Below are 15287 nucleotides of genomic sequence, written 5' to 3' on the forward strand. Positions count from 1 at the left end.
TCTGTCTAATACTTCTCTTAATCTGAACATTCACATTGAGACAGACTAGGAAGAAGGATTGGCCATCCACTTCTGAAATAGCAGGCCTCTGAAAACCCTATGTACAAACAAGATCCATCTAATACACTAGGAAATTAAACCCACAGATACATTGTGTGAGAATTTTAGATAATATTCAATAATCAGAACAGTCCAAATGGCTTTTCTTTAAGTAGCAATTTAAATAAATTATAGCACCTTCCTGCAAAATACATTGCCATTTAAAACAGTGAGATTGTTTAGTGAAGTAAGCAAAATGTTTTGTTGTTGTTGTTGTTAGATTCCTGCATCAGGTACAACTCATAGCAACCCCGTGAACAAGAAATCTGACCCTGTCCTATTCTGTGTTTTCCTCACACTCCCTGACACGCTTGAGCCTATTACTACAGTCACTGTCAATCTACCTAGTTGAGATTCTTCCTCTCTTTCACTATCCCTCCACTTTCCCAAGCCTAATGTCCCTCTCCAGTGAATAACCTCTCCTAGCCACAAGTCCAAAGTATGTGAGATGAAGCATTATCATTTTTGTCTCCAGGGAGCACTCTGGCTGCACCCTCTCCAGGGATGAATCTTTGTTTGTCCTTTATACAATTAGGTGATTGTACTCCTCCAGTGACACAGCTCAAAGCATTAATTCCTCATCCTTATTTGTTGTCCAGTTCTCAGATGTGCCAGTGACTGAAAAAAACCTGGCCTGAATCAGGTGCACCTTATTCCTCATACTAACATCATTGCTTCTCAATAATTTGGAAAGGTCTCTGAATACAGACTTTCCCAGGGCAATTCATCTCCAGATCTCCTGACTGCTCCAAGAGTATTTATTGTGGATCCAAGAAAATGAAATAGTTAACAGTTTCAATCTTTTGTCCATCTGTCATGATGTTGCCTGCTGGTCCATTGGTGAAAATTCTTGTTTTCTCGATGTTGTGATGCAATCCATATTAAAGGCTATAATCCAACCTTCTGTAGCAAGCATTTCAAGTCCTCCTCACTTTCAGCAAGCAAGATAAAATCATCATAACAGTTTATTGATGAGTCTTCTGTCATTCCTGAAATAACATTCCTCTTCATCAAGTTCAACTTCTCAAATAATTTGCTGAGCATACATATTGAATAGGTATGGAGAAAGGATACAACCATGACACACGCTTTTCTTAATTTTAGACCATATTGTGTTCTCTTGTGGAAATTATTCAACAATACCACTAGTAAACACACAAGCAAGATTCTGCAGGAGATTATCCAAAAATGACTGGCACAGCACATCAACAGAGACCTGCCAGATGTGCAGACTGGGTTTAAAAGAGACTGTGGCACTAGAAACATTCTAACCAATGATAATGATCTTAACCAAATGCAAATCATACCAGAGGGATATCTATATGTGTTTCATTGACTGTGCAAAGTCCTTTAACTGTGTTGGTCATAACAAATTGTGGTTAACCTTGAGAAGGATGGGAATCCCTGAACACGTGATTGCGCTCATGCCAAACCTGTACTTGGACCAGGAGGAAGATGTCAGAAAGGATCAAGAAACACTGGATCAGAAAAGAAATGCATCAGGGATGCATCCTATCTAAAACCTTTTCAATCCAAATGCAGAAGACATCATTTAGGAGGCTGGACTCTGTGAAGAGGAATGTGGCATCAAGATTGTTGACAAGTTTAGCACAACTCACACAGACCCTAGGAACAATAGACCTGAACCCTGTTCTGTAACTTCTGTAGTTTCTTTAATGCTCATAGAGTTTCTAAAGGACTAGCCATCAGGAAATCAAAAGACGAATTGCATGGGAAAATTTGCTCTCAGTGACCTTTCTAGAGTACTGAAGAGCAACAGTGTCAGTCAGGTTTGACTGATCCAGGCCATGGTCTTCGCATTTACTTGCTATGCTTCAGAGAGCTGTTTAATGACTTGGGATGCTAGAAGAATAAATATCTTTGAGTTGTGGTGCTGGTGAAGACTGTTGAACATACCTTGGAAGAGAAAAAGCAGGTCTGTCCTACAAAGAGGGAAACCAAAGTGCTCCTTGGAGGCAAGGATTTTTAAGCTCCTCGTCACGTACTTTGAGCATGTTGACAGGAGGGACCAGTCCTTGGAAAGGGGCATCATGCTTGGAAGGGTGGAGGTATGGCACAGGAGAGAAAGACTCTGGGTGAGATGGGTTGACTCAGTGACTGTGGTAATAGGAGTAGGTGTATTAGAGACAATGAGATTGGCTCCGGATAAGACAGGGTTCAGATCTATTTTACATCGGGTTGCTATGAGTTGCAAGCAACTAGACAGTACCTAACAACAACAATGTTCTCTTAGTCTGTTCACACAGTAGTCTTTTGGTCTAAGTATAGGTTTTGCATAAGCTCGATTAAGTGTTCTAGGACTCCCATTCTTCTCAATGTTACACATAATTTGTTATGATCCACTAGTAAAAGACTTTTCATGTCCAATAAAGCACAAAAAGACATTCTTCTGGTATTTTTTTTTTTTACTTTCAGCCAAGATCCCTCTGACATCAGCAATGATATGTCTAGTGCCACGGCCTCTTCTAAATGCAGCTTGAACTTCTGACAATGTCCTGTTCTTGAAGATTTTGAATGATGTTCAACAGTATTTTACTTACATGTGATATTAATGATATTATTCTATAATATCCACATTCTCGTGGATCACCTTTCTTGAGAATGGGAACAAGTATGGATCTCTTCCGGTTAGTTGATTAGACAGCTGTCCTGTAATTTTCCTAGGATAGGCTGAAGGGCACGTCCAGGGCTGCATTTGTTATTTGTAGCATGCCAATTGGTATCCCCTCTGTTGTTGGCTCTTATTTTTGTCAATGCCTTTGGTTAAGCTTGAACTTCTTCCTTCATTACCATTGACTCTTTATCATACAGTACTTCCTGAAATATCTCAGTGTCATTCAATTCTTTTTTAGTGGAGTGATTCTGTATATTCCCTTCATCATCTTTTTGAGGCTTCCTGGATCATTCAGGATTTTGTTCAGAGCATCTCTTAAATATTGCAGTCTGAGGTTTGAATTTGTTTTTCAGTTCTTTCAGAGAAAGAAATGTCAGCTGAGTTTGTTGCTTTTTATTCTTCAATTCTAGGCCTCTGCACATTATGTTATAATACTTTGCTTTGTCTTCTAGAGCTGACCTTTGAAGCCTCCTGGTCAGCTCTTTTACTTCAACAGTTCTTCCCTTTGTTTTGGCTTCTCAGTGCTCTCCTGCAATTTTCAAGATCTCTTCTGACCTCTATTTTGTTTTTTTATTTATCCTCTTTCTTTCTGTTGACCTTTTGCTCTCTTCATGGATGATATTCTTGATGTCATCATGCAACTCATATGATCTACCACCACTGGTGTTCTGTGCTTTGCATCTATTCTTATAATTATTTTTAAATTCAGATGGATTAGAGTCAAGATAATATTTTTGGTTCTCTTAGACATGTTTTAATTTTATTCAACCTCAGTTTGCATCTGCAGATGAGTAATTGTTGGTCTTTTCCACAGTCAACATCTGGCCTTGGTTTGATTGCTGATACTGAGCAAAGATTCATTGCACAGAGGTAGTCAGTTTTTATTTATCTGTGTCTATATGGTGATACCAATGAAGAAAGTAGTGGACAGTGGACCATTTGTGTTTTTAAGAAAGGCATTTGAGATGAAAAAGTTATTGAATGGACAAAATTAGATCATTCTATTTCTGGCCTGTTTTCTATCACCTACTCTGGACTAACTTTCTTTCTTCATTGTTTCCAGTTTTTACATTTTGGTCATCCATTATCTTTAATGAATTTTCATGGCATATTTGTTCATTTTTGGACTACAAAATTTGTTAAAAGTCTTCAATTTTCTCCTCTTTGGCTTTAGCTATTGGTGGCCTATATTTGAATAATAGTATTGTCAGGGCTTCGTTGTATGTATGTGGATAATAGCCTCTCACTCACAACATTGTACTTTAGGATAGAAGTTGAAATTGTCTTTTTAACTATGAATGTAACACCTTTCTTCCTCAGTGTTTCATTGTCCACGTGTTATACCATGTGATTGTCTGATTTAGAGTGGCCAAAGCTAGTCCATTTCATCTCACTAATGTCTAGAATTTCAATGTTCATGTGTCCATTTACTTTTTCACCACTTCTAATTTTTCCACATTCCATGTTCCAGCTATTAATGGATGTTTGCAGCTGTTTCTTCTCATTTTGATTAGCTTCTACTCTGGGATCTCCCTCAATACTATTACTGAATGTAAAGCCTTGTATATACTTGTGGGTTGGTTTGGTGTTGTTTTTTTTTTAAATGAATGGAGGATATATGTAATTGTCAGTGCCTTGAAATTGATAGCTCACAAGTGGAACAGAGAGCTGGTTTGTAGTGGCAGTTACAAAAGAGGATCTGAGAGTTGATTGCTGGGGAATCCAGTCAGGCCTTGGCTAGTTACATGTACATCTTGAGGATTTTATTTCCTACATACATATTATCTAGGCAGAAAAAAAATTACCATTATGGAAACGACAATTAAAAGAAATACATTATTATTAGCAATATATTTCAATGGAAAGAAATATATTATTATTAGAAATATATCTTTTTCATGCATTCAGCAATAAGTTTAGTTATAACTCAAGACATTTGATCTCCTGATATAATATTTACTTTGGGAAATAGTAATAGAAAATCAATTCATTTCTCTAAAGTAGGCTTCATAGTAAAGAGCCTAAAAATAATATGGAAAAATATTCAGACTTATTATTATGTATGTTTACTTATTTATACCCCCTGGGTTTTAAATTAGGATTTAGAATTCACAGATACAAGCTTTAAGTCTATAGGAGTTCCTTAGTCAATCTGGAACAAAGGAATAATTTATTTCAGAGAATAGTTGCATAGGTGATAGGGGAACTGTAAAGTCTTAAAGGTGCAGAGAGGCAATCTAGATTCAGAGACAAAAGGAAATTGTTAGCATTGCTAGGCTCCAAGAACAAAGTGAGATAATGGTTTTACTGCTTTCCTGAGTGTAAGATCTAGAAGGTGAGCTTCTCTGAAGGAAGGCAGAGCCTACAGAGGAGATGCTGCCCAAGACAGACAGCAAGAGAAACAGCCTGTCTTTTCTCTTCTTTCCCTGTGCCATGTCTCATGTCCCACTGTTGCTCCCCATTAGCTAAAGCTGCCTGGAGGCTGGCTGATCAATTAGCCCTGGAAATAGCTGGCAAAAGTCAACTCCTGGATGTGCAGAGTAGTGGTGGGGAAGATGAAGATAGAACAGTAATAGATCTGAAGATATTTTAAGCAAGTCTGGTGCAGTAGACAAGAATGTGGCAAAGGGGAAATTATGTCCAGGAAATAAAAAGGATGCAAGAATGGATTGAGGCACATCACTCAGCCATGAAATCACTGTCTTGTTGTGTTGTATCACAGGCTCTGTTCATTGCAGCTATGCGCTTTCCAGAGAAGGTCATATGTGGTTTATGTTGTCTTCATTTTCTACTCATAAGATGACAGCCTGCTGTGACATAAGTGAATCATGAATATTAGTTATAAGAAGAAATGAATGAGTGAGTGGATGCTCGGCTGAATGAGAAGAATGAACTTAAAGACATAGTATCTTGGAAACTCTTGGATATTCTAAATCTTTGCAGTTTATGTTTTGGGATAAGCTTTTATTCCAGCTAGAAATGTGTTGTGCAATAACTGTTGTTTAGGACTTTTCTCTTGTCTGTCTTACAGCATTTTCCATTAGACACTCAATAATTGCTATTTCACAGATTATGGGTTTTGATTGATGAATATAATAGCTGTTTTATTCCAGCACAACAAGGAAAACGTAGTCATTATAAACTCACAAAATCATGTTTACGTTTTACTAAAATGGAGCTTGTTTGTATTAATGATTGCAGCTCATCTTGCAGCATAACTCTGTTAATAGGGGTAGGATAATTTACAAAAAGATTAACAGCATTTTTAGTCCATACTGAAAATATTTGGTTTTCTTGATAATTGTCTCTTCTGGTGTCTGGAGGAAAGTTGAGCGATTCCTTCTAATGAATAGCAGTGGAAATTAAGATAATTAAGGTGTTTGGTATTTTTTTTCTCTCTTCAGGCAACTTAAGTGAAAATAAAGACACATCTTGTTATTTTTAAGATTTCATTAATGCAGCACAATAAAATTCCTTTTACTGGTTTGGTGTAACTCTCTTTTACTTGATCACATTTAGGCTGCAGATCAAATTAAGAAGCTGTATAATCTCTTCCTGAAAATTGATGCAACTCAGGTGGAAGTGAATCCCTTTGGTGAAACTCCAGAAGGACAAGGTAAAAAAAAAAAGTTAAAAAATCAAGAAGCAAAAAAAGAAAATAACTGAGTATATTATAAATATTTATTCAAACTGTAAATTAAATTGCACAAAAGACTGTATGTAGTGGCAGTTTTGCATTAATTTATCTCAGTACCTTTATATCTGCATAGTTTTAAATGCTCCCATGATGCAGTTGAATTTTTCAGTACTTGGGTTTGTTTGAGCCAAATGCCAGGCCTCAGAGGAATCTGCTTGTTTATTTTACTGAAAACACCCATTTTTTTCCCTGGCTTATCACTGGTACTGCTGAGGGAAATATTTGGGTGGAAATAGGAGTTACATAACTATAATGTAGTGAATACATCTGTAATGGTACAGGAACTTTTTGAAGCATTTTAGTTTATCTATGCTCATGCTACAGTTATGTCATCCTGGTGAAGCCATGATTGCCCACAAGTCTAGCTCTTCTACCTTATTTGCTCAATAGCATCTTTTTCAGATAGGAGGAGGCAATTTTGGGGCAACGACTTCATTTATCAATCATATTTTTTTTTGTCCTTGTTGTGTATCATCTAATCAGATCCAGCTGACACAGGAGATTGCCCTTCCTTCTGCAGCAGAGCATCTGGTGGATTTGAACCACAAGCCTTCCACATTGCAGCCCAGTTTCTTATCACTAGGCCACCAGAGCTCCCTCAGTCATATAATTTTAGATTATACATACATTATTGTTTCATATCTCAGAACCTACCACCATTACACTATGTTCTGTGTATCAGAAATATCCAACAAGGTATTAACTTGATAGCAAAAGCGTGTGTGTGTGTGTGTGTGTGTGTGTGTGTGTTTGATGAGGAGGAAAGGTTAGTGTGAGGGAGTGGTTCTAGAACATGAGCTTTGTCAGCCTTGTCTTAGCATGCTTCACCCCAGCTCTTGCACAAAGTCTTGCACATCCTATGGCTCCACCCTCAAGTCACGCCAGCCCTGTGCACAAAGCCCCATCCCATCCTTTGTGATCAGGTTGTGGATCAAATCACTGGATCTTTGTGACTGGTCATGGATCAGATCACTGCTATGTATAGGGTTTTCATTGGCTCAAGTTCAGAAATAGATCACTAAGCCTTTTTTCCTAGACTGCCTTAGTCTGGAACATCCCCTGAAACCTGTTTAGCATCATAGCAACACACAGACACCTACTAACAAAAAGGTACGGGTCACGGAATGAACCTCATCTCCTGCATGGAGGCTGAGTATTCTACCAGGGCCCGCCACTGCTCTCGGCATTGTGTGAGCAGTCTGAAACAGGGATGTGCTACTGGATTTATATATGAAATGAGCTGTCTGGCACAAACAAAACCAAAGGTGAATGGTACACCACTCTACTCAGTATATTTCAGAAGTTTTGTCATCAGCCTCAGAAATACTTAAATACATGCTTCAAACCCAGAGAAACCTGGTTTCAAATTCTGGATCTGCCAAGCACTATATACACAGACCTGGACATTTCTTAGCTGGCCTAAGTCTCAGATTGCTTTTTTTATGTTGGAATTTTTTATCCACATTTTATTGATTAAAATAATAATATGACTCCTCTCACAAACAAACAGCTAGCTAGTTACTGGAGCCAGGATTTGATTTTATACTTTTCTAAACCTAGTTGGCTTGTTGGGTCTGATAAATCAGACTGACTTAGGGTGACCTACATTTAATTTTTTTTTCCATTTTAAAATAATAGTTTGTTTCCATCAGAGTGACCTAGAAGTGGCATTCAGTTTGAGAATATCAATCAAAATGCATGCTGCATTGAGTGACTGATAATTAAATCTAAGAATCAAAAGAAATAATTCAATATAAAAGTTTTTAAAGGTCATAAATTGCCTTTCCAACTAGTAAGCAAAACATGCGGCTTCGTTCATATTAGATAAGAAAAGGAAGCTCAGCTGTGGAGTGGGATAAAAATCGGGCTGCAATAGTATTTTCATTCACTCCTTGTGAACAGACATCGCCTGGGATGAGGCAGCAGGGAGCAGGCTTGTGAGGAACCATTCCTCGAGGGTGTTTGCAAAACCTCTGTGATGTCTGAAGTTCTTTTTAATTATTGAGAGAAAGGAACATTCTTGAACTCTTTTGAAGGAAGCATCATAAAATACATTCAGTGTATGTAGTTCATTAAAGCATAAGTCTTATGTGATATTTTTAAGAGCAAAATTATCTTTAGCTATTAACTTGTTCATTGTACCATAAAAGTTCAGCCATTGAAGTATAATCACAATTAAATGAGTGTGTTAGTTTATAACTCTAATGAGCACGCAATCAAATTAAACCCAATTAGGAGATGGTGATTAATGACCAAATGCACAAAATTGATCTTCATCATTGTCAGAGGCCCCTAAAGCAGTCCTTTATGTTGGAGCAAGTATTTATATCTGTGTGATATCGATAATATTTATTATCTGAATATTTTAATTATTCCCATTTATATCTGTAATAGCAGAACATATGACCTTTCACATTAAATTTTGAACTCTATAATTACTCTTTGAATTTGGAATGTGAAGGTGTTTTACATCACAGAAAGCATTTTTACTTTAAAACTGCAGGGTTAGAGAATGCCTCATCATTTAAATCATTTCAATACAAAAGAATGTCATTGGTCTTCTGTTACTGATTGAGCAACATTGGAAAAGAAAAAGAATAAAATTTAACTTAGATGTCATAAATTTGTACGTTACCTGATACATGGTTCCCTGGAGAGTGGTGGTCTTTAGAAGATCTATCCTTTCAGGTTATCCCTAGGAAATTTTTGGCACAGAGAAATACATTTCCACCCCTGCCCCCTTGTGATTAATAATCTCATTCAGAGAGTGCAACTTTGCACTATAGAGTGCATTGTTAGGAGGATTAATTCTTGGTCATTATTGAGTTGATTCTGGATCAGAGTGATCCTGTGTGTCAGAGTAGGGTTTTCACTGGCTGGTTTTTTCAGTAGTAGATAGATTGCCAAGCCTTTAATTAGCAGCCCTCCTGAACGGGCTCAAATTTATCGAGCAAATCTGGTAAACCGCTGAGCATGGTACTGTCCAGGAATGCTGTAGTGACTCTTAGCAGGAAGGGGGGTATGTCTTTGTTAATTGGATGGGAAGTCTAAGGAGTGGATGGGGTGCTCTGATGGCACAGTCCACAGTCTGTTGTATTGCTAACCAAAAGGCGAGTCTCTGGAAGCTTGGACCCACCAGTGGCTCCAAGAGGAAAAGATGGGCAGGCACCTCTTGAGATTTACAGACTTGGAAACCTCGCAGAGGACTGCTCTGAGTTGTAATTGAAGTTGTGGATTGTAAGGAAAGGGCTGGCTTCAGGCATGAAGCAAGTAAAGGCTCCTCTGGTCTGCCTCACTTATTAGTCCTGCTTGCCTCTCAGGCAGCTTCTCCATCAGCCAGCCTCGGGCTGGTAGCAAAGCTGGCCGCTGTTTAATGTCACTCTCATCCAACAACCACAGCAGTCCCTGTAGATGACCGTGGTTGGGTCACATATCCATACTTAGACCAATCACTGAGCTCGAGTCCTACAAAGGAGGAGGGAGACTTTTCAGTGGAAAAGTGACACTGACTTAAATTTTTACTTTATTGAAATAAAAGTAAGCTATTGCCAGAGAGACGTGTATTTCTATTGCTTGTCTAATTTCCTTTAAACCTGTTGTCACGGAAGAAGGACCGTCTTCATTAGCTACAACTACTCATTTGTTGTTTTCTTTTGCTGTCCCTCAGGGTTTTAAGTCACATTTCATTTCTTCTCACATTGAGCCCTGGTGGTGTAGTGCTTCATGGGCTGGGCTGCTAGTTGTGAAGGATCTGTAGTCTGACTCCATCGTTGATCATTTGCAGGAGAGAGATGAGAAGTCTCTTCTGTAAAAATTTACAGCCTCAGAACCCTGTTGTAAGTTGCTGTCTATGGGAATAGACTGGATGAGGATGTGTTGGGTGAACCAGCCTGCCGTTCCTGAACAAGGCTTCTCTCTGGTGTCCATAGCAGCGGTATCAGTGAGAGTGGGACACTTTCTGCTGTCCTCTGCTAGGTATTAAACATGCCACAGTGTCTGAAGATATTTTTTGTCACAACTGGGAGTGCAGTAGGCATCTGGTGAATAGAGGCCAGGGATACCTCAACACAGCCTGTAGAGCACAAAATAGCTCCCTCCAGCAAAGAGTGATCTGACTCAACATGTCAGTAGGCCAGGGAGAAAGAATTCCTGAGCCCAGGCCTCTGGATCAGTTGGAGCCCAGATCCATTCAGCAGACTCATGAGTCTGACCCAGTTTGAAACAGGAACACTGTGGCCAAGTTTTGGTTTTGAGAATTGGGACTGATGATGCAAAGTTAGCTGGCACATCAATGCCCTTCTTTCTTCAGAGTGGTTTCCGTAAATAGCCGCCTTGTTGCTTCATGTTTGCAAGTGCCCATGCTGCTGGTGGGTGTTTCTCTCTTCATATGCAAGACTCTATTTTCAGAGATATTTTCCGTTTTCTTCCTCCCCCCACCTGCCCGAGTCTATTTTCTCCCTCCACAGCAACCGGGGAAAAGTTCTCCAAAGTCTACTATCCAACTCTTGCAACATCAATATTTAATGGGAAGTGGGACTAATTTGAAAGTATCAGCACTTTAAGGCCATCTTGGCAAGGCTCTTTCAATAGCACATTACGGTTATTTATCACAAATCAAGCGCAGTATGTTGCTTGAAGACAGATTATTTTTTCAAACTAATTATGACAGTCTTAGTTCCTGCTGTTTTTATGTTTCTTTTATGTGTGAGTCTCCCCTCTGAAATGTATTTCTCTTTTGTTTTATTCTGTGGCACATTCTTCTGTTAAAACTCTGGGGTCAGAGGCCTCAAACTGCCAGTCATATTCTCCATCAAGGGTGTTGAATTAGCAACTCACAGAATCCCACACCACGAAACAAAACAACAAAAACACACTATGAATTTAAGTACGGCAGCTCTCTTTGATATTTGTTCAGAAGGAAAATTCGTTTGTATAATCTATCAAGCATGTAACAATGTGCTTTTGATGGCAAAATTGTTTTATAAATATTAATAGGTATGTTTTTTTTCTCCCACTTTGTACATAGAACGGCCTTTGTTCAAGACAAATTTTCTATAGAATTGAGGTTTCATTAACCTGACATTGAAAATCTCAGTATCTGAGCCAAGACCAACACCTCCAAAAGTACATTTTTGCAGTAGTTATTTGTTGTTTTATTAAATGACAAAGCTAAGGCTCGAGCAAGTAAGCTTAGTTTATTGCCCTGCTGTTGACTTAGACATCAATCCATTTGTTTAAAAGACACAGTTCTAGAAGAACTATTTGGAAAAGATGACTTGAGGCCTTACTGAGGGAGATAAGTATGTGAGTCAGTCAATATGCCAGAATAAACCTGCTATTTTTTTGTGTGTAGGAATTGCTTATTTGTTAGGCTGTTTTGTTTGTTTTCAGTCTAGTCAGATATACTTTCTGTGTTTCCCCATCACTTTATGAAATACCTATGGCCGATTCATCAGTTGGTTAAAGCAAGATATAAATGTGATGAGAATTGTAACTTTTAGTGGAATTGCCTTACGGTGTTATGCAGAGAGGACTGAGAGGATCGCTCACCAGCGTCTCTGTTGTTACTCACCTGGATGACCGTGAAGTCAGGCCATTTCCTGAGAGGCCTGAATTTAAGCTGTGTCTTCTTTCTGTAGGTAAAGGCTTGCTCTATTGACTGCTGTGTGTAAGTCATACTTTTGTTGATCTTAGACCTTCACTAAGAAGTTTGATGCAACAAGTAAGGTTGGCAAATGGGCCAGAGATTAAGTAAATGGCTTTTGGCATCCATCCATTTGCCATAGCAACCACTCAGCTCTGGTATTGTCTTGTGAAAGTAGCCACTTACAGGAGGTAAACAAGCGGATGCAGTTACATTCCAGTTACTTGATGTATAAAAACAGGCAACGGAACCATGACCAAGATCATAGCTGGCCATCCCTTGACTTCTGTCATCATTTTGAGCTCTCAATTTTATACCCATCAACAGCCACCAAGGGCCAGTGGAAAGGACAGAGGTGATGTGATTTGAGGGTGCCAGGAGCCTTTTTTCACCCCTATCCTTTAGGCAAAAAGCTATTCTGCCAGCTCTGATACTCTTGAAATGCCAAACACTAAAGTGCTTTCTGTGGGACAAGGGAGAAAGAAAGGAGCAAAAGTTAGCAAATAAATAAAGTAGGTGAAAAGAAAGGTGATACACAATAAGGAGTTGATTGGATATTGTAACTAATTACATTTATCAATTTTAATTAATGCTATGAAACACATAATATATGAATGATTAAATGAGAATGCAATATGATTTATGAACTTTCACTCAAATAATAGTTTTAAAATAAGAAAAAAAATTTAAAACAAATCGTAACTTCAGAAATGGCTTTTGTTGTAATTTCAAACCAAGTCCCCTGTCACTGAGCCAGTTCTGTCTCATGGTGACACCCCATCGGTCACCTGACTAGTAAGGAACGTAGTTATAACTGGTACTTCAGCCTTATGTTGGGGAATCAAGTCGAAGGAAGAGCATTTAGTCAGATGAAGCATTGAAGGCTAAGGCAGTTAAAGAGGAAAATACTCCTCATCTTTGGGGTTGCTATTGCCAACACTAAGTAGACAGGACAAACATTTCTAGAGTTTGAGGTCCTTAAAGTGTTCTGTTTTCTTCCTTGCCCTCCTCACCCATAAAAGCAAACCTTTGACCTCACGGGTGGCAGTTTGACTGGATTACTCTCTTAATTCCTAGGTCCCCTTTGTTGTTGTTAGTTACCCTGGAGTGCTTACATTCCAGTGCACAAGCCCATTTACACAGCTCCATAGGGGTTTTGAGGCAGTGAACTTTCAGAAGCAGTTTATCAGACCTACCTCCTGAAACTTAGAAATTCCAGACTGAAGCCACTGCCACTGTCAAGTTGATTCTGACTCAAGGGCACTCTCCTGCAGGTTTGCAAGGCTGTGAGCCTTTATAGGAGGAGAATGCCCCTCTTCTCCCTTTGGAGTAGCTGGTAAATTTAAATTGCTCACTTTGATTAGCAGCCTGATAAATTACCATAATAAGCTACTCCACCAGGACTCTTCGAGACGCCTGTCAGTGAGTTCAGCCGGCCTTTTGACTTAGTCCAGTGCTTACCTGTTTGCACCCTTCTTCTCTGATATTTGTATGTTCTAGCTCCCCAAGCATTTGAACGTACATAAACAGCATTGTTTAGGTTCTCCACAAGTAGGGGAAGTTGGCTAGCATTGTTTATAGATACCCTCATCTTTTGTTCCACACTCATTGTTATCAGACCCTGCATTAAATATGAGGGCAGTTCCCAAACAGTGATCTCTTCTCTGGGCTTAATGCATATCCTTAGGAAAGTCTCTTTTAAAAATGGGGTTTTATAAACACTTATCTGGGACTGCCATCTGAGCATTGCTTGCATATCCATTAATTATGCACTCTGTCAAGTAGCTTATAACTATAGTTTTTGTAAGGGGCAAAAGAGCAGCTTGGAACTATTTTGATTTACTGGTTTATTGATCTCAAGAATTCTTTTATTTGAAAATTTTCCTGTAGAAAGTCAATTTCATAGCCTTTCCCCATTCATTTTGAAAATGCCGGTTACAAATATTCTTGCCAATGAGTAATGGAGGAGCTAAAATTACTAATAAATTAATTTAAATGTATTTATAAACCCAATACAGAGCCCAGAATGAAGTTGCTTTCCTATTGATTATTATACCGGTCATTAACTGCTGCGAAAATGCCTTTGTAGCAATCAGAGAACATTGGTCAGTTCCTCTGGTAATTGCAGGATTCCATCATTAAGATTTTAATGTTCTGGAAAGTAATTACTCATTCATTTCTTGTATTCACAGTGTGTGGGTAAAAGCGGTAGGGCATTTTGTGGCAACACTAAGTAGTAAGCAGACGGTCATTTCCACTGTCAGTCGGTGCCACTTTAAGTCCTTTGTGGTTTGGACTTGCATTTAGGTTGGGTTTTCTTAGATGTTAATGAGCCAGTCTGCACACATTGGTGTTAGGGTCCTGGGGCATTGTATCAGGGAGGCCTTTGTGCAGTTCCTTCCTTTCCACAGGCTCATAACCTCAGGTGTCATGCCATATCATATCAGTATTTTTCCCTAGGAAGCATTTGGGGTTAACAGACCTTCACTTTTTGAGACAATGATGGTTCAGTGGTAGCATTTGCACCTTTCATGTGGGCGACCTGGGTTCTGTTCCCAACAGGTGCACCTCATGCACTGCCCCTGCCTATGGCAGTGGAGGCTCGTGTATTACTAGGATGCTGAACAGGCTTCAGTGGAACTTCAGACTAGGACAGACTAGGAAGAAAGACCTGGAGACATGCTTCCAGAAATCAGCTAGTCAGTGTCTTAGATCCCAGCAGTCTGATCTACAACCAATTGTGGAAATGGCACAGCAATGGGCAGTGTTCCCTGCTGTTGGTGGTGTAGTCACCACAACTCAAAGGTGTTATGACAGCATCTTAAAACAGCTACTACGTGTACATGACATCGTTTTCCTTCCAAGAAACGAGTGCACGTCAGCAGTGCTGAAGAAGAGCAATCATCTGTAAATTCTCGGTGAAACAGTACTGCCTTGTGTGCCCCAAATACAGAAAAAGAGAATTATGATTGACTGTCATTATAGACAACCAATATCTAGTATGTTCTTGCCATGTACCACTGAATGAGAACTGACTCCTAACTGACCCTTCAGCTGGTTTTTAGGTGTCATAATCATATGGGAGGTGATTACCCACCTTTCTCCCATGGAGCAGCTGGTAGGGTTGAACCTCTTGCTTTCAGGGTCGCAGTGTAACTCCTTTCCACTAAGCCACCAAAGCTTCCTAATTACTAGGATAAGGCAAAACAATA

The 15287-nt window shown here is 39.1% G+C and overlaps 1 protein-coding gene across 1 annotated transcript in view; it reads left to right on the top strand.

Moving 5' to 3' along the window:
- SUCLG2 (succinate-CoA ligase, GDP-forming, beta subunit) overlaps positions 1-15287 on the top strand; it is a 300527-nt gene that overhangs the window by 149832 nt on the left and 135408 nt on the right. The window contains exon 6 of the mRNA XM_006895952.1: positions 6254-6350. Coding sequence (XP_006896014.1) covers positions 6254-6350 — 97 coding nt within the window. The remainder of the gene's footprint in view (positions 1-6253; positions 6351-15287) is intronic.

The sequence above is a fragment of the Elephantulus edwardii genome, unplaced genomic scaffold (genome assembly GCF_000299155.1).
Source record: "Elephantulus edwardii isolate Elephantulus edwardi_28Jun2011 unplaced genomic scaffold, EleEdw1.0 scaffold00177, whole genome shotgun sequence".
Taxonomy (NCBI): Eukaryota; Metazoa; Chordata; class Mammalia; order Macroscelidea; family Macroscelididae; genus Elephantulus; species Elephantulus edwardii.